Source organism: Vulpes lagopus, chromosome 7 (assembly GCF_018345385.1).
Source record: "Vulpes lagopus strain Blue_001 chromosome 7, ASM1834538v1, whole genome shotgun sequence".
NCBI classification, from domain to species: Eukaryota; Metazoa; Chordata; class Mammalia; order Carnivora; family Canidae; genus Vulpes; species Vulpes lagopus.
In genome coordinates, this window is record NC_054830.1 from 24,074,537 (window position 1) to 24,101,147 (window position 26,611).

General features: G+C 37.8%; 1 protein-coding gene across 1 annotated transcript in view; it reads right to left on the reverse strand.

The window, feature by feature from the left end:
* ERC2 (ELKS/RAB6-interacting/CAST family member 2) overlaps positions 1 to 26,611 on the reverse strand; it is a 907,564-nt gene that overhangs the window by 617,612 nt on the left and 263,341 nt on the right. The window contains exon 5 of the mRNA XM_041762409.1: positions 10,808 to 10,882. Within this exon, the coding sequence (XP_041618343.1) occupies positions 10,808 to 10,882 (75 nt within the window). The remainder of the gene's footprint in view (positions 1 to 10,807; positions 10,883 to 26,611) is intronic.

Consider the following 26,611-nt stretch of genomic DNA (forward strand, 5'->3'; position numbering starts at 1 on the left):
AAGAGAGTTTGAATTCCCAGAGATCCAGTGAAATACTACGTTGCAAAACAGTGATTACATTTCAAGGAGTAATGAAACAACGGGCATCTGACACGTCTATTCTCTTCCAGTGCTCTTTAGGAAAAGATTGAGTGAGGAAGCTCTATTCATTCACTGGCTTCTATCAACCTGAACTTGCCCTTCCCATTTCTTTTAAATCATCCTCACAACGCCTTCAACAGCCCTGGTTTGGAGCCTCCTTAGGATCTCCAAAACATACCACAAATCTTTCTATGTTCAACCAGTTTGTCTCATGGAAAAAGCAACAGGCGGCAGAGGAATCCAGGCCACCCCAAGTCACCAGCATGGCCTGATGGATGTGGAAACTGGAACGTGCCTTAGGGATGAGGCATGTGAAGGCCCCACTGTCATTACTGAAACTTGAAAGGGGAAGTTCACATGAGGCCTGTGGTTGACTTCTCAACCCTACTGGCGGAGGCGCACGCCAATAAGGAAATTGCAATCCCTAAATAAACAATAGGCTGGGAACCTGAGCACCAACAAGGGAGAATGCAGGGGCTGCTAGCCTGGGCAGGGCTGGCCAAGATGGAGCAAACAAAGCAAGATTTAAACTTTGCAAGTATGTCATGTCAAGTCAGACTCCCCAGGCAGGACCCTTTGAGATTCCAAATTGCCAGTCACCAAGCCTCAAAACTTGGTAGAATTTTTAAAACAGGGCTCTTGGTCCAATCTCTTCATTTGCCAAATGAGAATAGTGAGAGCCAGAAAAGACAAGTGACTTGCCAAAGGCACAACAGCCAGAACGTCAGGTCCCTAGATCATTTATTATGCCACAGGCCTACTAGGAGTTGCTATTTTTTTCTCCACTGGTTTCTTCTCTTTTTTTTTCTTTCTTTTTTTTTTGGTTTCTCCTTTCAAAGAAGCTTTTAAAGCCTTTCCACATACCAGCTCTGTGTATGTGTGCATTCTGAGCTAAGAAGCTGCCTGAAGTAAATTTGTTAAATTCCTTCTCTCTCCTTGCTCAAAGGTACCACTATTTTTTTTTTAACATGTAAAACTCAACTTCCAGACTGGAAGGGAATGGATAGAGAAGCAAAGAATTCTTTGAGCATTTATTATATACCTGGATTTTCCCATGCCTTACTTCATTTTAATATTTTCTACAACCTTACGCAGGCTGGTATCATTGTCCCATTTCACAGATAGGAAAGCTGGAGCCAGAGAAGCAATAAGCAGCAGAGCCAAATTATCAATTTCCACAAATAATCTAACCTTTTCCTCTTTGGAGCCTTCTCTGTTCAGTGAAAGAAAGCCACGATAGAAGAAGCTGTGCAGCTTTAAGTTTTTTTTTAAATGAACTTACTGTTGTTTTTCCTAAGTAATAATTCCTGACCATTCCTGTGTAATGAATGCACATTATTGAAAACATAAAAATTTGGAGGGGGAAGAAAAGGAAAAAGAGGGAAAAACTCCATCATAATTGACTCATTCAGAAATAGTGTCAACATTTTGGTATTTTTGCCAATTTCCACATTGATAAATATACCTTCTTTATATATTAAGAACATTAAGTCTCTACTATAAACCTTAGGAATACATCTCCTTTTCTTTTTAGAAATACATCTCATGATTATTTTATAGCTCTATCTTTTCAATTTTTAAGTAATCAAAGTTATTGACCATTTCCTTTGAAATATCTTTATTTTTAAAAAACAGCTTTACTGATATCCAGTACATGCGCCATAAAATTTATCCTTTTAAAGTATATTATTCAGTGGTTTGTACAACCAACACCACTATCTAATTCTACAGTATTTTCACCACCTAAAAGCCCTATACCCATGAGCAGTCATTCCTGCTCCTCTCCCCTATCTCCTAACAACCACTAATCTACTTGCTATTTCTACAGATATATCTATAGGACATTTCATATAAATAGAATCATGTAATAGGTGGCCTTTTGCACTGACTTCTTTCATTTAACATGATGTTTTCAAGGTTCACCCAGGTTATAGCATGTATCCGTTCCTCGTTTCTTTTCATTGCCAAAATATATTCTATTGTATGGGGATGCCATATTTCATTTATTCGTATAGGATAATGGACATTTGGATTTCTTTTTAGTTTTTTGGCTATTATTAATAATGGTATATGAGCATTTGTGTACAGATTTTAACATATGTTTTCAGTTTCATTCGGTGTATACCTAGGAGGAGAACTGCTGAGTCTTACTACTGTAAGACCCTACATTTAACATCTGGAAAAACTGCCAAATAGCTTTTAAAAATGGACTGAACCATTTTTTATTTCCACCATCAATATTAAGAATATGGCTTTTCCACATCTTCCCCAACACTTGTTAGTTACTATCTATCTTGTTTTATTTTAGCCATGTTAGTGAGGGGTAAGTTGTATCTAATTGAAGGTTTGATTTGCATTTCCTGTTGGGACATGTCCTTATTGGCCATTTGTTGGTTTTCATTGGAAAAATGCCTACTCAAATCCTTTGCTCAATTTTTGATAAGATTATTTGTCTTTTTACTGGTGAGTTTTTCTTCCTTTATTTTTAAATGAACTTTTTAATTAAAATATAGTATACAAAAGAAAGTCAAATCATAGGTTTTCAGCATGATGAATTATGACAAAGTAAACATACCTGGGAAAAAGCAAACCAGATCAATGAATACTACTTGCACTCTAGAAGCTTCCTTTATTCCCCCACCCAATCTCCATATCCTGTCACTCCAGATTATCCACTATCCAAACGTCTAACACTATTCATTACTTCTGCTATTTTTGGAATGCACACATATAAACAGACCATATTGTATGTGTTCTTTTGTGTCTAGATTCTTTTCAATGCTGAGGATACTGAATTATGTTGTTATATGAAGCAATAGCTTGGTGCTTCTCGTTGCCATATAGCATTTCATAGCATGATTACTTCACTATTTATCCACTCCATTGTTTATAGCTATTTCACTTTTTCAAGGTTTTGGTTATTCCACATTAAATTATTTTTTGAATCTTCTACTTAAATTGGGTCTTGTACCACCATTGCTAGATTTGTTTCTAGATATTTTGGGTTTTTTAATGCCATTGCAAATGATACTGTTTCTAAGATTTTATTTTGTAAATGTTTGTTACTGGCATGTAAAAATATGATTACATTTTAAAATATTGACTAGCTATCTGGCTAAGTTTGTCTATTAATCTAATCTTTTATTATATGAATTTATTGAGATTTTTTTTACACACCAATCATGGTTTCTGTGAATAAAAATGCTTTTATTTCTTTCTTTATACTTCTTATACTTAGCATATCTAGAACATTATGGAATAGAAGTGACAGTAATAGGTGATTTTGTCTTATTTTTTATATCATAATGAAAGCTTTCAACATTTTACCATTAAATATGATGTTGATTGTAGTTTTCTTATAGCTGCTTATTAAGAAAATGTTCTCCTAATCTGAGTTTGCAAAAAAGGCATTTTTTTCTTTTTTACATGGATGGATGCTGCATTTATCAAATGCCTTCTCTGCATTTATTGAAATTGAATTTATGTTTCTCCTTTATCCTGTTAATGTAGTAAATAACATTGATTGATATCCAAATATTAGTCCAACCATACATTCTTGGAATAAGCACACGTCATTTAATTTTCACTGGATTCAGTTCGGTAGGAATTTTGCATGAACATTTATGAAAGGCTGTAATTTTCCTTTCATGTAATGACTTTGTTGGGGACTAATATCAAGGTTACATTGGCCTCATAAAATAAGATAGGAAGTGCTCCATCTTTCATTCTCTGGAATAGTTTCTGTGTGACTGATAATAATTTTTTTCTTCAAATGTTTAGTAAATTCACTGAAGAGGCCATCTGGGCCTGCAGGGTTTTTTGTTTGGTTTGGTTTTAGATTTGCAAGTTGCTTTTTTTTGTGGTAAGACTTTAAATATAGAATCATTTTAATATATAGAACAACTCAGATATTCTCTTTCTTCCCATGCAGTTTTAACAAGGTTTTTATTTTAAAGAACTTCTCTAAAATTTCAACTTTATTACCATAATGCTGTTAAATAAAAACTCCTCATATTTTTTATGTCAATAAGATTGACAGTGATGTCCCCTTTCAATCCTGATATTGGCTATTTACCCCAATAACTCTAATCAGAATTTGTCATTTTTGTTAATCTCTTCAAAGAATCAGTGTTTGGTTTTGGTATTCCCTTCCAGTATGTTTGATTTCTATTTCATTCATTTCACTTTCTTATTATTTCTTCTCCCACTTTCTTATGGTTTTATTTGATTTTCAATTGTGTTTTGAACTTAAGAAGTCTTCTCTCAACAAAACTAAATGACTTGCTCTTCCCCAGATACTCTTCATACTTTCCAACCTCCTTGCCTTTATTCCTATAGTCCCTGCTGTTTATAACCCATCCCTATCCCTTTTATTAAAATCATGCCAACTTTTCAAGGCCCTCCCCAAATGCTACCTCTTCCAGGAATCATTCCCTGAGCTTCTCTCATTTGATATCATTTGAGCCTCTGCAGTCCAATTTGCTGTTCTTAGGTCACTATTTAGATCCTAGCTCATGTACTTCCTTCCATTAGCCCCATTAAAACCGAGTGCTTAATTTTTCTAAAAGGTCTACCATGGTGCTGTGCACAAAATAGCTACTCAGTCAACACAGGTGTTTGTGATTCAACTTCAGGAGTTAAATTCACACCAATTAAACCCATTCACAACAGGAATTTTTGATTGGCAACTCAAATATTCAAACACATCATAAGAAGAATATGGGCTAAAAAAAGAAAAGAAGTCTCATCTCTTTTTTTTAAAAAGTCTTCCTTGCTTCCAAATAACAACTATATATCATCCAGAGCTAACATTTAACTTGACATTTTGCTTTTTCTGGCTATCACTTAAAACCCACATTTTCCCCCCTTATTTAAGGAAAACAGTTAAATGGGACAAAGTTTTTTTCTTAAGTTAAAAGATGAGAAGATGAAATTTCTCAAGAAAAAAAAATAAGCTAAAAGATAATTTCTGGTATCATAAATGGATATTGCAAATCAAAAACACAGGGCTTTGCAAGTTTGAATGAGTTTTGCTCCAATTGTTATAAAGACTTCAGGACAAGACTTAAAACTTGGGGGGGGGGGGGACTACAAGTATATGTTGGCTATAGAAGTAAAGGATATATCTGGAGCCCTATTTGGAGGGCTGATAACGTTTATACATAAAAGGATGACTCTTGTCTCTTAGCACAAAGCAGATAACACCTTCCTCAAAATATCAGAGACCTCTCCAGCTCTCAAGAGCTGCCTCAATTTGTTCTATGATACAAACTAGTGCATAATTTCCAAAATAAGTTTTGAAAGAAAAACCAGTTTAACCTATGGGCTGTCTTTAGTAAAAGCAGACTAAAGGAATAGAAAGTTTAGGAACTCTGGAGGAAAAACCTATATGCAGATCTCAGCTGCCAACAACCTAGATGTAGGATCTTAGCAGATTGCTTATCCTCCCTAAAACACAACTTTCTCATCTGTGAAATGGGGCTAATTATGCCTATCCACAGGTTTTTATATGTCAGGTGCCCTATGTCTGGCTTCCCATGTACGGTTAGTGGTATTTGGGCTGTAGATTGTCACAAATGCAGCAAGGTGGTATTTTTTATTATTATTGCTCTTATTCTTTTTAAAGCCACAGAGTGGGGCATAGTTTTAAGGCCTAAAAGCTATCATAATGGCTTGGCTAAAACAACTAGGCTTGAAACAAATTTTCTAATAACACCTCATCCTAAGAGAAGAAATCATCCTAAGTAGAGTGCAGTGTTTAGACTCAAACAAGTAAGAGTTCAAAAGATGGCAGAAATAAACATAGGAAGGCCCTAGAGCCAAAGAAAACATTTCAGCCACCAAGTGGTGTTCCTGACTAGATCCCAGTACTCAAATTAAGTTCAAACTGGGAATTGGGATGCATTCAATGGCCTAGGTTTGAACTTGAAATACCTCCTTTCCTAGATGTTTAACCTTGGGAAAAATTGCCACTATAGCTCTTACCTTCTCCATGTTCCAGTGCATCCCTTCCACCTAGTGGAACTGAATTGGCTGGATTTGACCAAATATCAGCATATCTTTTAAGAGAAACTTAACACAATTGCAGCTCAGCTCCACCTCATGCAGAAGAACAGCAGTCATCTACCTGAGCACAAAGACAAGGCTTGGTCTTTAGTTTTAATAGTAAAAGATAAACCTCACCACTGGAAGTTTAGCACCTGAATGCAAAGTCATATTCTTTGATCAACAGCACCTCCACATCAGCAACTTAGTCAAGCTCAATGTTGAATTGCTCACTGCTCATTTCCCATAGAAAAGCCTGGTGGAGACAAATATTACTCAAGAAGAACCACTCATGACTCTTAAATGACTAGCTACTAGCTTGTCATGTGACAGGAAAGCTAAACATCCCACACCTCTCACTTTAGTTACCACAGAAATACTGTTATCTAGTGACATTATGCCCATAGCTTCTTAATCTACTTTAGATAACAAGTTCACCAGATCAAATACATTTTCTGCAACTTTACTAAGTCTCTTATGGCACTCATTTAGGTCCCATTTGATAAATTCTGTTGAAGTTACTGCTAGCATAAAGTTTGTTTCTTTTGATGAACGAGTGCCCTTTAATTTATTAAGCAAATGAGAACTAGAAAACCTTGTGCATTACTTTTTTAGTCTGGACTGTTAAGTTTAGAATGAAGTTTATATTCCATCACATTATTTTTATTCTGGGGTTTTCTTTTTTGCATTTTCTTAAAACACAACTTTCTTCCTAACTCTTCTTTTTGTGATTATTAGAGCTGTTATAGCCATCTTGCTCAGATGGGCAGACAAGGACTGTCTGAAAATAAGAGTTTACATGGGGATCCCTGGGTGGTGCAGCGGTTTGGCGCCTGCCTTTGGCCCAGGGCTCAATCCTGGAGACCCGGGATCGAATCCCACGTCGGGCTCCTGGTGCATGGAGCCTGCTTCTGCTTCTGCCTGTGTCTCTGCCTCTCTCTCTCTCACTGTGTGCCTATCATAAATAAATAAAAATTAAAAAAAAAAAAAGAAAGAAGTTCCTTTAAAAAAAAGAAGAGTTTACATGAAGGAAGCTAAACTATAGAATGAAATGAGAGGAAATGGATCATTAACAACTTTTGAACCCCTGGATTAAGCTGTACCTGAAGCAAAACCCCATTTTTCTCCTGTTGAATGATCCGATAAATTTCCTTTTGGCTTTAGCCATTTTGAATTAGATTTTCATTCACTTGGAAGATTTAACAAAGAAAACAATTTTAAGATTATCTGACAAGTACTGTCATTACTGTAATTCATTTTTCTTAAAAGGAAACAGGGGACACCTGGGTGGCTCAGTGGTTGAATGTCTGCCTTGGGCTCAAGTCGTGATCCCAGGGTCCTGGGATGGAGTCCCCGCATTGGGCTCCCCTCAAGGAGCCTGCTTCTCCCTCTGCCTATGTCTCTGCCTCTCTCTGTGTGTCACTCACTCACTCACTCATAAATAAATAAATAAATAAATAAATAAATAAATAAATAAATCTTTTTAAGAAAGAAGAGAGAAGGAAGGAAGGAAGGAAGGAAGGAAGGAAGGAAGGAAGGAAGGAAGGAAGGAAGGAAGGAAGAAAGAAACTGGATACAGTTTTATGAATGAATCTAAGATAGTGAAATTTTTGGACATCATCTTTAGGTCATATCAAATTTATAGTAAATGTAGGTTAAAACATTCCTTTAAAGGAAGTAGCATTAAAGAAAAAAAGAGGGAAAAATCTTTTTAACTACCATTTTTATTGACAGCACTCCATGAGAGCAGAAAAGAGGAGCTTAGTAAAGAATCTTTAAACATAAAAGCAAGAAAAGGAGGAGCATTCATTACACCATCTACAAGAAAACTAATTTCTGTGAAAAATATACACAATGTTCTAGTGCAAACCTGTAACATACCTGCCAGAGCAAATCAGGATCAAAATTAAAACTTGGAGCTTCCTGCAAGAAGATAAATCACAAATAACTTCATTCACTTTGCTTCCTTTCATTTTCATTCAGATGACCCTAACCCCCTGGCTCAAGTGGCTGCAGTAGATGTGATGGCTGCAAGAGAATTACTCCCTCTTTGATGCTGGCAGATGGCCCTCCCCATTGCCTGCCCATGGAGATATATTTTCACAATTTCTACAAGCCCAGAGGTGCACGTAGAGATCTAATGAAACTACCAGACCAAGTTTCTAAAACAGCTTGAATTAGGGCAAGATTTCACAGATTTTCATAATAAACAACTTTCTCAAGTTGATACAAAGGTGTGGGGAAGATGAGGGGTCAGAAGTTCACCCTCAGTTTCTCTCAGAAGCAAGGGAATAGTAGAGGCAATTTATAAGCCCTTAATTCATGTCATCTCCCTGAAACTATAGGTCAAATTTTCCCTAGGAAAGTTCCTTTTAACTTCAGATTTTGCCAAGGCACCAGATAAGACCAATATTTACCCAAAGGTGCTTAAGTTAAAACACAACAGTGTCTTAAGTTCTACCTACCAGGTTTAAGGGTCAGCTGTATTTGATAGTCAACCCTAAGGCTTGTGAAATATGGGTTTTAAATATTCCCTCCAAATTCACAGGGATGTAATGTACAAAACTGGATGAGATCACAGCCTCTGTCACAAGCTACACACAGCTGAAAAGATGACCCTCTACCATCTGCCTCCATAACTCAATTTTACATGGTGAATATAGATGCTAATGGGACCCAGACTTCACTGACAAAACAGAAGGCAGTGGTTTGTAAATTAATACACACCCAAAAAACAGAAAAACTCCAGGCTCAATTCCCTGACAACTATATTGATCATTATTTGTCCTAAAAATGTGTTCTATAAATCAGCATCATTGGCATGCATAAAATACCAGACTCAATTTATTGATAATATATGGATATGAGTTTGCCCTAAAAATCATATTTTATGGCCTCTCATATAGCTAGCCTAAATGAGTATATTTATTAACTTTTTCATTTTCTACTAAAACATATAATACTAGAAACAGTCATAATTAAACAGATTTTTTTTTTTACTTCTAAAGGTCACCAAAAGGTATTAATTGTCTTTGAATAGAGACTTTCCATGGAAAATGCCCTCTGCATTGGAAGAGATGTCATTCCTGGTTTCTCCGAAGATTCCTGGAACTCACTCTTTCCCTTTTTTAAAAAGAAAAGATAGTTTGGAAATAGATTTTATGTGCATCCTCTTTCCCATTAGTAACTGTGCCAGAGATTGGGGTGGTAGGCATGGAGGTGGGAGTGACTCTTTGCAAAAAAGTAAAATAAAGTCTTTAAAATCTTTTCTTTAAAAAAGGGTGGGGGGAGCCCTAACCAAGTTTCAAGTTTGGTTCCAATGTTAAGTGAGAAAGAAATCTCAGTTATGAAATACTCCCCCACAAGTGTAAAATGTTAAGTTTCTTTTCAAAACAAGTTCAAATTACATAAATTTAAAATGAATTGAGGAGCCAAAATTAGCAAGAATTATTCAATCTTATTGGCATTTGGTTCCTTTGATGATATTTTTCAAACCAATGTGCTGCAAATACATTATGAGTGCCTCAACTCATGTAACCTCATTTGAGGGACACAGAGTTTTAAAAGCAAATGCTCTACATTATTTCCACAAAAATTCACTTGGATAAAGACATTGTCATTGACCCCCCCAAAAAAAAGTCAGAATTGTACATGCCAAAAATTCAATAGCTGGTGTTAGTTTCTTTTTCACCAGGACTTAGAATTTTTTTGGCAGATAGTTCAAAATCATGTGCTATAAAAAAGAAAAATCATTATCCTATCCTATCAGCAAGCTGCAGAATTCTATTGTAGGCTAATGGTGATAAGCAAACTCTCAAGTGTTAAACTCTGGAATTACCAAATTGCAAACATCATTGTTAGGAATTTTTTTCTTCATGAAACAATTTAAATCAAGAATTATTTACTCTTAAGATAAACACTATTTGCTTCCCTCTGGCAAACACTGAAAGTTAAAAACTTTTTTTATTTACATTTCTAGATACTGACAAAGCAATTTGTTTCATTTAAATCTATTTCTTAATCATACATCATGGCTTAACCACTATCATTTGTTTCATTATTCTTTAAATACCCTAAATCTCTCTAGGAGGATTTTCAATTCTTTTAAATAGCATATATCTATACTTCCACAGCTAATTATCTTATGAATATTTAATAAGTTATTATTACTTCCAGACTTTATTAGGAGAAAATACTGGAGTCCTGGGAAAGTATTATTCTTTGAAAAGTACATTTTGCTGATAGCAAATTTTAATTATTTAACTACTTCGTTGCATATAAGACAACTTCTCTTTGCCAAATCTTAGTTTTTTAAAGTGTCTTTTCATTGTAATGTGAACAAAAAGAGAAAAAAATTATTCTAGCTTTAGAAATTTCCTTTGAAAGCACACACAAAACCTCCCCTAGGGTTGAAAGAATTGGCCATGCTCTGGAAATGAACCCAGCTCCTTTCAGCCAAGGGATACTTCAGCCCTTTATTCTTTTGCCCAGAATAGGCATCCTAATTAAAGAGCCAATAAATTAAATGTACCCTAGAAGGCAAAAAGATTCAGAAGAAAAGCACCCACCAGGGTACCTAGAGAAAAACACAAGGTTTTTTCAAGTGTTTATGTTAGGCACCATCAAGTTAGAACAAACTCCGGAGGCAAAGCTGTTTTTGACAAATGTGAACAGCTCCTACCTTCATTTCAATGACAGTCTGGAGAGCCTTCGTCTTGGCTGGCTCCGGCTGAAGTTGGCTTCTTCGGTGCAATTCCTGGGGAGGAACACGATAGAAATAAGCCTGACGGTTCATCCTTCCGTTACACCATGACCTTTACGCAGGTAGCACACAGCCCACTGGGTGCAGGTTCACTGTGCACAGACATAAACAAGCCACAGGTGATTCTTCCCCCACCCTCTTTAGCATCCCTCCTGCCTGGAGCCTCCGTTCCAGTGAAAAGCTCCTGGCACATGCGCTATTTCTGAAACTTCCATCAATAATTAATGTCAACTGTGACAAAGCCAGCAAGTAATCATAGTCCAAATACTGTTCAACACTGGGGCTGTTGCCCAGTCATCAAATCATAATTTACTAAATTACATTACTCTGTGCTCCCAATACAAACACAGCATGGAAACAGAGGAAAGAAAATGACTTAACGTGGTTGCAAATCCACTGCACGCATGGCATTTTGTTACTGAGGTAGGTTTGAAATGAGCAATTCAAGACCTTTTCAGTACCACTGTGTCACTTTAGGAAGTGAATTGATGTGATGAAACCCTGTGAACATATCTTGCTTCCTAATTTACAGTTTCACTCCTTATTCAAAATCACATCTGTGTGTGATATGTTTATGCACTCATGATGCCAAGAAATTAAAATTGGCATTATTATCAACACTGTTAGCAAGGAGACAAAAATGGTTAAAGCCAGATGCAGACCCAAGAACTCCTAGGATATGACAAATATAACTTTAGGTAAAACACAACATAATTACAATTTTAAGCTGGAAGGTTCACTTTTTGCATGCCTCTTCTCAAAAGAACAGTTCTGTCAAGGCTTTGAAAGTTCCCTTGGCAGAAGAAGAGATAAAGATAAGATTTCTTACTTTGTGCTTTGATTTTCTTAATAATAATTAGCAGTTTTATGAAAGTAGCCAATGAGAGGAATAAACAAAAGTGCTCACATACGTCCATACTGCTGATACAAGTCACCTATGGAATAATTCTATAATACTTATTTGGTTGCAGAAAAATCATTTAAATCCAACATGAAGTAGTTTTAGGCCTTCATATTTCACTGGGCTACAAACATTAAAAACAAAACAAAACAAAACAAAACAAAACAAAACAAAACAAAACCGAAAAGCCACCTTAGGCTTTAGGGAAGAGAACCAACATGACTTCTCGCTCTTCTCAAGTTAAGGCATCAAAATTAACTTTCATTCCACCACTGCCATCTACTATCATCACCACTTCATAAAGACAGAACACATTAATGCAAATATTGCCAGAAAAAGAGAATCCCACAATATAAGATCATTCTTTCCAGAATAATAAAAAAATCTTTTGCCCATATTCTATTATATTGTTCTTATTTGCCAGCAGCCCAAGAAGATTTGGTCATGGATTGCTGTGCACATGTCAAGGGACCAGTAATGGAGAATCACCACTTCAGCTCTGGAATATAGCATATTTTCTTCCCAAAGTCATCATTGGAATAAACCAGCAAACCTGTGCAACACTACTTCTCAACCTCCAAGTTGAGAAGAATTTGAATTAGTGCTTCCTAATCATTCAAAGTAGTCTCACATCATTTAAAACATTTCTTTTTCCTAACATATCCTTAGAAGAGATGGAGTCAAGTATTTCCAAATCTGTATTATGAATAGACAGAGAAAGATCTTCTGTCCTTTTAGAGGCACTGGACTAAAATAATCCAGCAACACTGGTCATTTTTTAGGCTCTGTGGAAATGGCAGAGATTTTCTGAGGAATGACCTTAAAAGCAGCTTCCCTTTATTAGCATCTACAATGTCCCTGGCATTGCATGTGTCTTTCAAGCCTCAACACTACCATATGAAGAATCTGACCTGTGTTGTGAGTCCATTGTATAGTATTTCTATCATATGGACAAAATAAATGTAATAACCTCAATAACATAAATAGTAAAATGTAACCACAAAATTAGGAAATTATGAGTTTTAATACAATGCCTTTAATTGTGAGTTTGTACATTTGAACATTAGCCATTAGACAAGTTTCCAATTTTGATTTTCATGGACCAGTACAATCCAGTTCCAGCATACCACTGAGTCAATCACATAAGGACTTCAACCTCCAAAGAAAGCTACCTAGCCTTCAATGTACTTCCAAGATTGTTGGAGTTCACTGGACCAATAAAATTTCATAGATGAAGAAATTGAAGTAAGTCACTTGTCAGAGTTGCTCCATAGTAGGTGGTAGAATAAATACATTTCACACGTCACCAATTCTGATACCATGTGGCATCAAAAGCATCTTAGTGAAAAGAGCTAAGAATTGAATTCATAGTAATTTCAAACCATAGCCAAACCAAGTTCCATAATAAAAATCTTAAGACAATTTGAGGATAGAGGTTAAGCTTGCATAAAACAGTAAAAATAATTAAGAAGCAACTAAGTAACACAAATAGAAAATAAAAACCATAGGGTAAAGCCATGTGCTATTATAATTTCTGCCAAGCACAAAAACATTTTTAAGGGCAAACAGGCAATAACAAAGCTAAATTTGTAGCAATAGTTTTGCAAACATGGAAAGAGTTTTCTTTGCTATAATTATACAAAGTTCCATATAATGTAAACCAGCTCAAAATCCAGTTTGGGCCCTTACACTCCTCGTCACTCCTTAAAAAGTAAAATAAAATCTCCAATTACCTGAAAATTATAATATTCCTATCTTAACTACACTACATTTCAATCAATCCTGACTTAACAGTTACTGAGAATCACCTTAATTCCTAAGGTGTCAGGTAAATGAAGATTGTAATCCACGTGTGGATATCATGGGCTGTCTGAAAGTTCCATCTCAGGCACTTCATCCATCTTTAAGATTTTGGATCCTTAAAATGCTCACTCTGATTGTGGCAGAAAAGAGCAGTTGCTTTTTCCCTGCTGGCTAGAAGTAAAGAACTCCAAGACCCAAGAAGATGGTAGAATCCCGAGTTACAAGGAGCCTGGATTCCTGAAATGCCATAGAAAAAAATACTGAACACCCACATGGGATGATGGTGTGTGTGAAAAATCTTTGTTAAGTTGGCCTCTGCACTTTCAGATTTTCTCTGAAAAGATCCCACTCCTCTCTGCCTTATCTACTGCAATGACTATAAGGAAAAATAATACCTAATTAGCCCTGTGTTGTTTGTAGCTTTTGAATCACAAAAGTGGTTTTAATGTGTGAAGAGATATAACTAGCAAGAATTAACTAATTCTGGTAGTTTTTAAAGGACAGTATTAAATCATGTACAGTAGACTTATGCTTTTCTGGGACACTGATCTCTATAAGAATTAGATGAAAGGTGTGGATTCTCTCCAGAAATGGGTACAAAAGCACATACAAACAAAATGGTGTGCACTATTTCAGCTGGTTCATAGGACCTAGTCCAGCACCCAGAAGATTCATCTTTTCACCAGACTATAGGCTAAAAATCATTCGCTGAGAAGAAAGAACATTGTATGGAGAGTCAGGAGTCAGGAGGCTATAGTCCCAGCCTAAGACCTTGGGCACACGTCTTCCTCATTCTAAACTACAGAATGAGGAGCTTTATGAGTGAGTTTCTTTGAACATCCAGATTTTTAATAGGTAGCTGACTCTGAAATGTTGATCACTGGCTGGTATTTCTAGTTATGCCAATTCTCAGCTTTAAAAACATAAAAGAAATAAAAGAAGAAAATTAGCCCATCAAAAATTTTAGTATCTCACTATGATACTGTCACCGGTGAGATATATATTTTCCTATAATTTCAAGATGAGGTTGGCCTTAGCTGGTCTATCTGGAGAATTAATAAGAATCTAGAGTCTAGTGAGTTAATGTGGATGGACACTTGCTTCCAAGATGATCCTGGCAAAATAATGTTTGTACACACCATCTACTCTCTTCAGGAGAAAAAAAAAAAACACCTTAAAAGTTAACTTTTTGTCTAAAGGTAATTCATTATTTTAATCTGACCTTTCCCCTTTACTGTTCTGGTAATCTACTGCTATGGAACAAACCACCCCAAATTTAGTGGTGTCAGACTACCACCATTTGACTATGTTCATAAATTCTAGATCGGGAATTTACAAAGGATAGACTGGGGAAATCTTGTTTCTAAACCATGATATTGGGAGATAGAACAGCTGGGACTGATGAATCCACTTCCAAGAAAGCTTCTTCACTCATATATCTGTTATGTTGGCCAGAAGAAGACTTGAAGGCTGGGATTAGCTAGAATTGTCACCTATATATGATGACACCTATATATGGCCTCTCCGTGTGGCTTAGGCTTCTTCACAGCATGGTAGCCTTGGGGTGTTAACCTCTTACACTTAGGTGTAAAGAGCAAGTGCTTCAGCAAATAAGCCAGAGGCTGCATTTCCAGGAGTCGACAGAGTATGGCAGAGGGCAGGGGCTGCAGGATGAGATGCTAACCAGGAATCCTGTGATCTGCACCCCACCGCTTATCAGATCAACACAGAAGCCATGGACGCCTATGACAACATGAATCAAGTTCTATTTCAGGAGTTCTTGTTCCTTGCTAATTACCCAATAAATGTATCTGCTTGCTACAAAAAAAAAAAAAAAAAAAAAAAAAGGTTCCAAAGACCTTGGAAGTCCCATAGCATAATCTCTGCCATGCTCTGTTGTTTGAAGCAGTTACAAGCCTGCTCAGATTCCAGGGATGAGTGCCAAAGAACCTGAAGCCATATTTTTAAATTACCACTCTTGAGGAACAAAAGCAGTTGAAGAACTGACTGGAAAGTAACACTATGATATCAAACGTCAACTTTCATTGGTCTTAAAATGTGGCAGATTCATATATTCAAATAATAATTTGTTGTAAGACATATAGGAAATACAATAGTACACCTAGCAGACAAATTTCCCAGCCCTTATGGGTTTTTCAATTTCAAATTCCAATGAGAAAGAGGTACAATAATTTAAAGAGGAGACCAAACCAGTTTGTTGTAAGTGCTTTAAAGGAATATAAGACAGAAAGGTAGAACAGGACACATTGTGTGAGAGGATAAATTGCAACTTTAAATACAGTGATCAGGGAAAGCTTCCTGCAAAGGTAACATATGAGCAAAAATCTACAGGAAATCAAGGAACCAGTTGTACAGATATTCCAAGCAGGGAGAATAACAAATGTTTAAGTACCAAGCTAGTGCTAAATAAGAGATGGGGAAAATAGCAGGTTAGAGATGTGCAAGGGTGAAGCACGATGACACATTGTGTTCAAATTTGGAATCATTTTCTGGACACTGGTTTTACTCTGAGAAAAATGGGGAGCCACTGGAAGGTTCTGAGCAAAGATAAACTATGATAATAACACACATCCTTAGAGATTTGCTTTGCCTGCTGGACTGCAATATGGTTGGGGTTGAGGAGGGATGTAAGGACAGAATATCATAGAAACTAGTAATAAGCAACTGGAATAACGCCAGCAAGGGAATGACAGAGCCTGGGAATAAGGTGACAGAGCAGAGGTAATGAGAAGGAACTAAGTATGGATATGTTCTGAAGGTGAGGCTGACTTGACTTTCTGATAGATTGCCTGGAGACGACAGAAAGAGCCAAGTAAAAGTTGGTTTCATGGCTTTCAGCCTGGACAAGAAGAAGAATACAGGTGGAAAACTAACATAGGGAAGACTGGAGAGGGAAGTGAGAGTTATGGGAACCAAGAGTTTGGTTTTGCATAAGACATTTAAGAGGAGATGCTGAGTTGGCAGGTGGATAGATGAGTTGGATTTGAAGGGAGAAGTAAGAGCTACAAATAAAAATTTGGGATCAGCCAATAGAGATTGTGCTTAAAGCTGTAAGCCTAGATGAGATCAACTTGGAATTGCACATAGAAAGAAGAGGAAAGGAAAGAGGACTAAGCCAGGGGTGACCCAACATTAAGGGGTCTGAGAAGAAAGGAGAGAGAAGCAAAGAAAACAGAAAGAATAACCAGTGAAGTAGGAAGAGAACCAAGAGTATAGCATCCCAAAAATCAGGTAAAGAAATGAGTGCAGGATGCAGGAGTGACACTGTATCAACTGCTACTGAGAAGTTAATAGGATGAGGCCAGAGGATGGACCACAGGACTTCATAGCATGCAGGCCATTAGTAACATTGACTGGAGCAGTTTTAGTGGAGAGTATGAATAAAATTTGACTGGAAAGTGCTGTGGGAGAATGGAAGTAGGAAAGAGCCTGATGATTTTGCATGGGGTATTATTTAACTGATAATTTCTTTCATCAAAACTGTGATTTAGATTTGTATACTCATGTTTACAGCATTATCACAATAGCCAAAACATGAAAGCAACTGACATATCCACCAACAGATGAAAGATAAACAAAAAGTGATATATACTTAATAGTGGAACATTACTTAGCCTTAAAAAGAGACAAAATTCCAACATGTGCTACAATAATGGATGAACCTTCAGAACTTTGTTTAATGAAATACAGCACCAAAAAGACAAATACTGAATGATCTCACTTATATGAGGTATCCAAAGTAGTCACATTCACAGAAACAGAAAGTAGAATGCTGATTGCCAGGGACAGAGCATAGAGAATGCAGAGCTGTTATTTAATGGATACAGTTTCACTTTTCCAAGATGAAGAAGATCTAGAGATTGCTTGCATAATAATGTGAACATACTTAACACTACTGAACTGTACCCTTAAAAGTGGTTACGATGATAAAGCTTATGTTGTATTTTATCACAATTTTAAAAATTTGCAAGCCACAAACATAACAGAACTTGTTGGAGTCCCACAACCTTCCCCATCTCCATTCTTCTAGAAAGAAACCATTATCTTAAAGTCAGTATCTTTCTCATGCATGCTTTTGGGCTTTGAGGCTTTTATTACATATGTATATCCTTGTAAATAGTATAAGTTTAACAACAGAGAACATTCTTCCTTAATTTACATAAATGCCAGCTGTCTGCCCTACACAAAACTTTGCATTTTGGTTTTTACCTCAACAATACTTATGCTTTTAGAATTTATCTATGTAAAATTTCCAGTCTTTTTATTCACTACTATGTTGCAATAAACACAATACATGAGGAAAAAAAATAAATCTGTTTTAGGTATCTTTACATCCTTAACTGCATAACAGCTCTCTTCTTCCTGAAGCATTCAGTTTCTTCTGCTTGAAATAATCCCCTATCCTTTTTGTTCTCTTTTTGCCTACAAGGATCAGCAAATTATAGCCCACAAGCCAAATGCAGCCCGTCATCTGTTTTGGTAAATAAAGTTTTATTGAAACACTGTTATATCATTAATTTACATATTGTCTATTGTTGTTTTCATGCTACAGTGACAGAGTTCAGTAATTGTAACAGACCATATGGCCTTGCAAAGCTAGAAATATTTACTATCTGGACTTTTACAGAAAAAGTTTGTCAATCCTAGTCTAGAATATCTTCAATATTCATCCTAGCCAATATCAATTCCTCATGTGGCTGTTTCAAATATGTACACAAATTCTTTGACATTCTATTTATAAGATGAGACCTAAATATCTTCCCCTTGATTCTCAACTGAGCTTAGTAATTCAGTCCAACAGAGTATGGTAGAAGTGACATTTGGGACTTCTGAGGCTTGATCGTAATGATATTATGATCATAATGACATTATGGCTTCCTTCTTGCTCACATTTGTGGATCACCTGTTCTGGGAGAAGCCAGATAACACTATCATGAAGATACCTCAGGCTACCCAAGGTGGCATGAAACTGAGGCCTTCTGCCAAAAGCCATGTGAATCAGCCATAGCAGAAGTGGATCATCCAGCCCCTATGAAGTCTCCAGATGCCTGAAGCCCTGTCCAACAGCTTGATGGCAACCCTCTGAGGGATTCTGGGCCAGACCATCCAGCTAAGTGACTTCCACATTCCTGACCCACAGAATCTGTGAGATACTAAGTGTTCATTGTTTTAAGTAGCTGTTTGGGGCTATGTGTTTTGAAGCCATAGATTACAAACACATCTCACAAAGGTTATTAGTCGGTCCTCCAGACTAATCCCCCACCCTTATATACACTTTCACAGCATTATGTACCTTGCCTTCATATCACTGGAAATGGCTGCAATTTTACACTAACCTATAAAAATCAATGGATTCATATTTATGTTCACCATTGGGTGGGTGGTATACTCCATGAGCACAGGGACTCTGTATGTCCATTATATTCCTAGTAACTAACATAGTGCCTGAATAAGTGCTTAATAAATAAATATTGACTGATTGAAGGAAACAGTACAAATGACATTGTAGTTCTAAGCCTGGAAATTCTATATCATCTTTGGACCTAAAGGAATCTGATGTGAAGGATGGCAATAGCTACTAGTTATTTATACATGTACTAAGTACTTTGTAAACATTAACTTGTTTAATCATCACAATAACCTCCTTAGATAGATACTATCATTATCATTTTTCACTCAAATATGTGGAAGCATAGAGAAGTTAGTGACTTGCACAATCTACTGAATTGTACTGCTGGGACTTATCCTAGGCTGTCTAGTTCCAGGGCATCTGCTCCTAACCACTGTGTTATACTGCCCATGTTTCACCACATAGCTTTGTGGTTTTGGGGGTTTTTATGGGGTTTTTGAGGTTTTTAGGTTTTTTTTAAATATTTATTTATTCATGAGAGACACAGAGAGGGAGAGATGCAGAGACACAGGCAGAGGGAGAAGCAGACTGTATGCAGGGAGCCCGATGAGGGACTCGACCCTGAGACCCCAGGATCACGCCTTGAGCCGAAGGCAGATGCTCAGCCACTGAGCCACCAAGGGTCCCTTACCACATGGCTTTGATTTGATATGTGAAACTGACACCTAGCTCTCCACTGGCTTCTTTCATTGTAGTCACCTCCCTATTTCTCCTTTGATTCTGTCTTCTATTTCTCTTTTCTTGAGGAGTTGAAAATTAAAAGGGGCTTATCTCAATAGCAGTTGTCTGGTACTGATATCCAGTAGATATTTAAGTAGATATTAAAACCTAAATGATAAACATGGTTAGGCATACTGAAATAGAGGGAAAAAATGATTACTTTCAAATATTAACATCCTTCTCAATCTTTGACAGATCAAGCATTAAAAATATAATGTAAAAGATTTAAATGATAAAATTAGTAAGACTAAATTAGTAGACAATTACAGTGAACTTTATATCCTACAGATCTCCATTTCAAGATTCCATGGAATATTTAAGCAGATTGATCACATACCAGACTACTAAGAAAAACTTTAATAAGATTACAAAAGACAGAAGTGATATAGGCCACATTCTTTGTCCATACGCAATAAAACAAATTAATAAGAAAAGTAAATGAAACCTTACTATTTATTGGAAGGTAAAGCTCAGAAAGTCTTAAAATTCATCCTATACAGTTAAACAGATCCTGTCCTCTCTACTTACCAGGTGTGTGACTTTGGGCAAGTTCCTGAATTTTCTCTGATCCAGAGGATGGTGAAGTTGAAATGAGATAAGCATGCAAAGTACTTATCTGGGCTGGCACACAATACACTCTCAATAACTGAAACTTATCCTTATTATTCTTGTTGTTCCTTAATGATTATTAGTATTCCTGAAAGTATATCAGAGAATGTAGTTGGCAGAATGCATTCCCTACTTGTTCACAGTCTAATACTGGCTACCATTAAAGCATTGCCACTAGGTCTGCCTGAATAATTCAAAAAATACTTGCTGAGGGCAGCCCGGGTGGCTCAGAGGTTTAGCGCCGCCTTCAGCCCAGGGCGTGATCCTGGAGTCCCGGGATCGAGTCTCACGTCAGGCTCCCTGCATAGAGCCTGCTTCTCCCTCTGCCTGTGTCCCTGCCTCTTTCTCTCTCTCTGTGTCTATCATGAATAAATAAAATCTAAAAAGAAAAAGAAAGAAAAGAAAGAAAGAAAGACTTGCTGAAGGCCCACTATGTGCCAGGGAAAACACAAATAGAAGCCCTGCTTTCATGAAGCTTATATTCTAGTGCACACATTCTCAATGGAAGTAGTGCCATGTCCATAGGACTCCAGGGACACTGAATTGCCCAGTGTTGTTGGAGTGGAGGAAGTGATTAATACAGTGCTAGGAGATGAGACCCAAGGGGTGAAGGCTGGGGAAGAAACAGGCTGTATAAGGTCATGTAGGCCCTCAATAAAATCTTGGTCTTATACAAATTCTAGAGAGATGAAAAAAGTTTCCATGGAAATACGTAAATATAAACTTACTATTATTTTTTTAGTCTTCACCAAAAAATAGACATTTGAGAACCTAAGACCATACCAAATGAATCTGTACACATAAACACATTTCCTTTAGTTTGTTTTAATACATGACCTACTCCTTTTCCTAAATTTGCACTAAAGATTGCTTGGAAGATTTATCTTGGTTTTTTGGATACTGATTCTGGGAACTACAGAAATTAATAGAAGAAGATGCCAGGTTCCAAATATTTGGCCAGTGTCATTAGCAATGTCCTAGGAGTAACAACAAAGTTATTTAATTCAATGATTACTGAGTGCCTAAAGTAATACTAGGTAATGCAGAGATAACAAAAATAAATAAATGTCATGCCAAGTCTCAAGGAACTTGATTTTCTGATGGAAGAGGAAGTACATAACTAGAATACAAGACTGCAACTAATAACAGCAGCTATCGGTTACAGAATGCTTACCATATGCCAAGCCCTATGCTTCCCATCTAGTCCTCAATGGATCTGCACAGCATCCTTATAGGTAGGAGCTACCACAACCAGGGGAAAGCTGCAAGGACTCAGAGGTAAGTAACACACTGAAGATTACAGTGTAGTAAGACTTGGGAGTGCAACCACAGTGTCTGACACCTAAACTCACACCCTTAATTTACTAACATAACACTTGGTTCATATTGCTATTTGTGGTCCCTCCACACTCTACAAACATCTAATATTTTAAAAGTAAGTAAATCTGACTTCTGGTTTGTTTCTCAGTTCCTTGTTAGGACCCCACCAGTTCTGAACAATACGTTATGGGGGAGAAATAAGAGGCAATCATCCACTCCCTATAGAAGGAAGGATGACTGTGGAAAGCTTCATAGAAAAGTACATGTGGGTGGTCCAAAGTCTTTAGTTGTAAGTAGTCATTATTCTGTCCACTTGTTCTTATATGGCACACTGTTAGGTGCTGTCAGCAGCATCCTGGTCATTCACTCCAGCCTACACACCTGATCTTATCTGCTCTTGGAAGCTAAACAAGCTTGAGCTTGGTTAGTACTTGGATGGAAGAGCATCTGAGAAAATTGGGTGCTATAGGCTTTTAGTATGGAGCCAAAAACCACAGATTATTCCCAGGCCTTGAAATCTAGTGAAGTTTGCCCAGCTGGTTTTGAAACTGCATTGGACTACAGACTCCACCTTACCTTCCATTTCTCCCATCTGAACTAGAATGTCTGTAACTGTTATACCCTCCTGTCCCATCATTGTTTGTAGGGCACAGATAAATTGTTTCTTTGGTGTCACAGGTCCACTGATGAGAAGGAATTGTGCCTCAGGAGTTGAACTTAATAGATTACACCCAGAGCCACAGCCATACATAATTTAGATGATGGGGATTTTTGAGCTGATGATATTTAAATGAGATTTGGGGCTTTGAGTTGAAGCTGTAATGGGATGAGAATTTTGGAGACCTTGGAATGGGGAGAATGCATTTTTTTATTTGGAAGAGATGTGCATCTAGGAGAGCCAGGTGGTGGACTATAGCCAGTAGAATAATGCCCCCTACCAAAGATATCCACTCCTATTTCCTGTGAATATATTGTACTTTGTGCAAAAGGGACTTTGCAGATGTAATTAGGGTTATAGATGTTAGAATAGGGAAATTATCCTGGATAATTTGGGAGGGTATAATCTAATCACTGGAGCCCTTTCAAAGCTCAGAAGTTCCTGTGACTAGAGGCAGAAGAGAAATGCAGCAGATGGAGAAGTTAGAGATCCTAAGTATGAGAAGGATTCAATGTGGCATTGTTGGTTCTGAGATACAGGGGCCATGTGCAAGCACTAGAGGAGGTCTCTGGGGAATAAGAATGGTCCTCCAATGATATTCAACAAGGAAATGGGGACTTCAATCCTACAAATACAAGGAACTAAATCTGGCCAACAACCTGAAGGAACTTGGAAGCAGATTTGATCTCAAGAGCCTCTAGAAAGGAACAGAGTCCCAGAGTTGTTTTGGCCTCATCACCCTCAAAATAAAGGATCCAATTAAGCCATGTTATACCAGGATTGCTGATCTGTAAGCTAATAAATTTGTGTTGTTTTAAGCTGTTAAATGTGTGGTCATTTGTTATGCCAGTAATACAAAACTAATATAAGGTGGTTAATCTTTCAATACCTAACCTATGGACTCCCCTGTTAGCTCTCCTATACCGAGATGACATACATGCCCTTGAAACTACTATATATAGACCTTCATTCTATTCATTCAACAACAAAAGAACAAATCCCATTCCTCTCACATGATGACAGCTTCATGGTCCAAAGCCTTTCTTACTAAAGGGTCCTATCCACTGTTTCTTATAAGGTATGGCATCAAATGCTCTGAGCAGTACCCAAGCCACTTATCCTAGTCTACTTCTATGCCTTAGGTCATATTCCTGAGAGAGAGAGTCTGAGACAGGGACTTTTATGCAAGTAATTTATTAATGGAGGGCTCACAGGAGAACCCATATGAGAAGAAAATAAATCATACAGAGAAGAGAAGTTAAGCAAGGATGTTGTATAGAAAATTTAGCCTGAGCCTACAGGGAGCTCTAGGGGCTAAATGTGCTGCAAAAGGTATGTGCCCCCATACCTCTGCTCTAGTCAGTCACTATCTGTGGGCTGCCTGGGTACCTCTGGGCAAGAGGAAGTTGGCAACCCTAGTCACCCAAAGGCACACCTCCCAAAAAGGTCACAAATGTGAGTTGTTGGCAGCAGCACCCAGAGCCACTGGAAGATGGTCACACCTGCTCAGTTGCCCAGAAGGGCCACCCAACCATCATTCCATGTTCCTGGATCTTTACACATTTCTTCATCATGTCCCTTTCTCTCTCGAGTACTTGGAGAAGGTGTGGGAGGGGAAGGGCCTGGCTGCTTCACACCTCCAGCCGGAGGGCCCATTTTAGAGATGCCAGCAGGGAATGGCATATGAATCAACAATGTGTTCCCTGCACACCCCCACAGTCCAGATGGCTACACATCCCAGAAGCAGAGGGCGGCTCCTACACAGACAACTTCCTTGGCTGAAGATACATACCACACTTTGGACCATGAAGGAACACACTGTGGTAGTCATGGTGACATTTTTACCAAAAAAAAAAAAAAAGGCCACAGTCTTTCTTTTGCTGCAAATTTTCATTTAAAACACCCATCTGTAGTAAAATCTTCTAGTGTAAAATACTGAGGGCTCATAGAATTGGAAAGCCCCAAAGGAACTAGCTGGTGTAGCTTCTTACTCATAGTGTGAATTCCCTCCTTTTCCTGATGTGGGTCACTGAGCTGAAGCTTGAATAATTTCAGAACTGGGCCATCACACCTCCAAGAAGCAATTCAGATAGTTGGAAAGTTCTCTCCTTCTAGATATTATGTTAAAATCTCTTCCCTATAACGCCTCCATTTGGTCTGGTCCTTCACTACATAGAATTTGACAATAACACTTATGCTGGCCATTCACTAAGGCTTTGCCATGTCCCGAGCATTGTTCTAAGTACCTGACATGAAATATCTCATCTAACTCCTCACACTTGGGAGGCAAGCACTAATTTTAACCTCACTTATCAGGAGGAAACCTAAGCCTCAGAGAGGATAATGGAGGAGGAGCTCAAGATCAAACCACAGAGAAGCAAGGCTAAGATTTGGATCCTCAGCTATCACTCTCCAAAAACTCAGCCACACTCGAGTGCAGCCTCCACTGAACAAATTGACCTCTTTGTCATAAGATGGCACTCCACATTGAAGCGTCTCTCTCCTACAGACTTTTCTTCCTACATGAAATATGTCCAGGTCCTTCAGCCATTCTTGATAGAACATAAAAGCCAAGATAAGAACCATTCTGGTGAGGAAAAAACAAAAAAAAAAAAAACATCCTGGTGGCCCTTCTCTGAAAAAGTTCCAGGGTCTAATCTCTTTTCTAAAATGGGGTGCTAGGACACCTGGGTGGCCTCAGCGGCTGAGCATCTGTCTAGGAATCGAGTCCCTCATTGTGCTCCCTGCGAGAAGCCTGCTTCTCCCTCTGCCTATGTCTCTGCCTCTCTCTGTGTCTCCCATGAATAAATAAGTAAAACCTTTAAAAAAAAAAAAAAAAACATGGTGCCAAGAACTGACCATTCTACATGCAGTCTCTACAAAAGTAGAGTCCATCTTTACACATCTTATTATTAAACAGCCAAAAATTGGGTCAACTATTTTGGCAGATGCAAGCTGAGGCTCTTCTGCATCAAATGAAGATGCTCCTGAATCAAACATAGTGTGAACATAAAGGTGTAGGACAAGGAAGAGGTCTCATAGGATGAGCCTGGCGCCAATCTCCCAGAGAAGTACCCTATAGATACATGGTCCTTGCAAACATCTGGCTTTTGGGCAACACAGATGGAGCCTTTTAAACCATCATCCATACACTGAACTAGAGTTTTAAGGTTTCAGATGGTGAACAAAACCTGCTGGTGCTGCTTGCAAGTCAGCCCTAAACCTGCTCAAAATCCTTATCATCTAACCCTTGCAGCAGATTCTGTACAACTCTGAAGTATTTTTATTGCATTTGCCCTTATTATTTAACTAAAACTAGTGGAATACTAAAGCAAAAGGACTGATATAAGTGACAACAAGCACAAGCCAAAGGACTAAGACATGTGGCACCAGTGCATTTTGTAGCTCAAAATGGCTCATCTTTACCATGATTCTGACGCTTTAGTCAGGCAACTCCCTTTTGAATATGAGGCTGAGTAATAAAACTGGTAATGCTGCCAGAAAGAGATGCCTAAAGATTATGACTAAAAAATGAAAAATCAGATTTTTAAATTATTTTCATATCTATAGGGACAGTGGTCCCTTTCTCCTATAAAACATATAAGTGCAATCTGATTTGCAAATCACTTCTGGCTTTACCACCAACCAGTTGTGAAACCTTAGATAAGGTGCTAGACCCCTCTCTGTGCCTCATAATCTCATCTGTAAATGATGACAATTGCTGCACCCACTCCATTTGTTATGTGGATGTGAAGTGGTTAACAGGTATAAAGCCAGTATGCAGTGGTGCCTAGAGAGTACCTGGGATGTTGGCTATTTAAATTTATTTAATAGTGTGACTCAAGTGAAGAGCTAATATCCTCCTGACTATAAGGAATTCAGAGGGCATTAAGATAAGCCAATCTGCAGAAAAGATAGGGATATGGAAAAGGGTCATGCACCCTGGGAGAGGGCAAGAAAGGTCACAAAAAGAGAATGCTCCCAGAATAACAAATGGTCCCTTTGTAAAAGTGTAATAGGCAAGAGGAAGTCTAGGCATAAGGGCAATGATGGGTTTCATGTGGAGTTCAGACACAGATAGAGCTGGTCAATGGAAGGTCTTGGCAGAGACCTAGGTGGGCAACCTGGCAGCAGGGGGAACTCTGGGACAAGCTCTAGTCTTCAGGAGGTCCTGGGAAAAAATGCCCAGGTCCAGGATAGGAGCAAAGAGGGATGGGATGCCAAGCCAGCAACTACACTACAAACTGTCTATGGGCAGGCTCTGAGTCACTATCTAGCCCC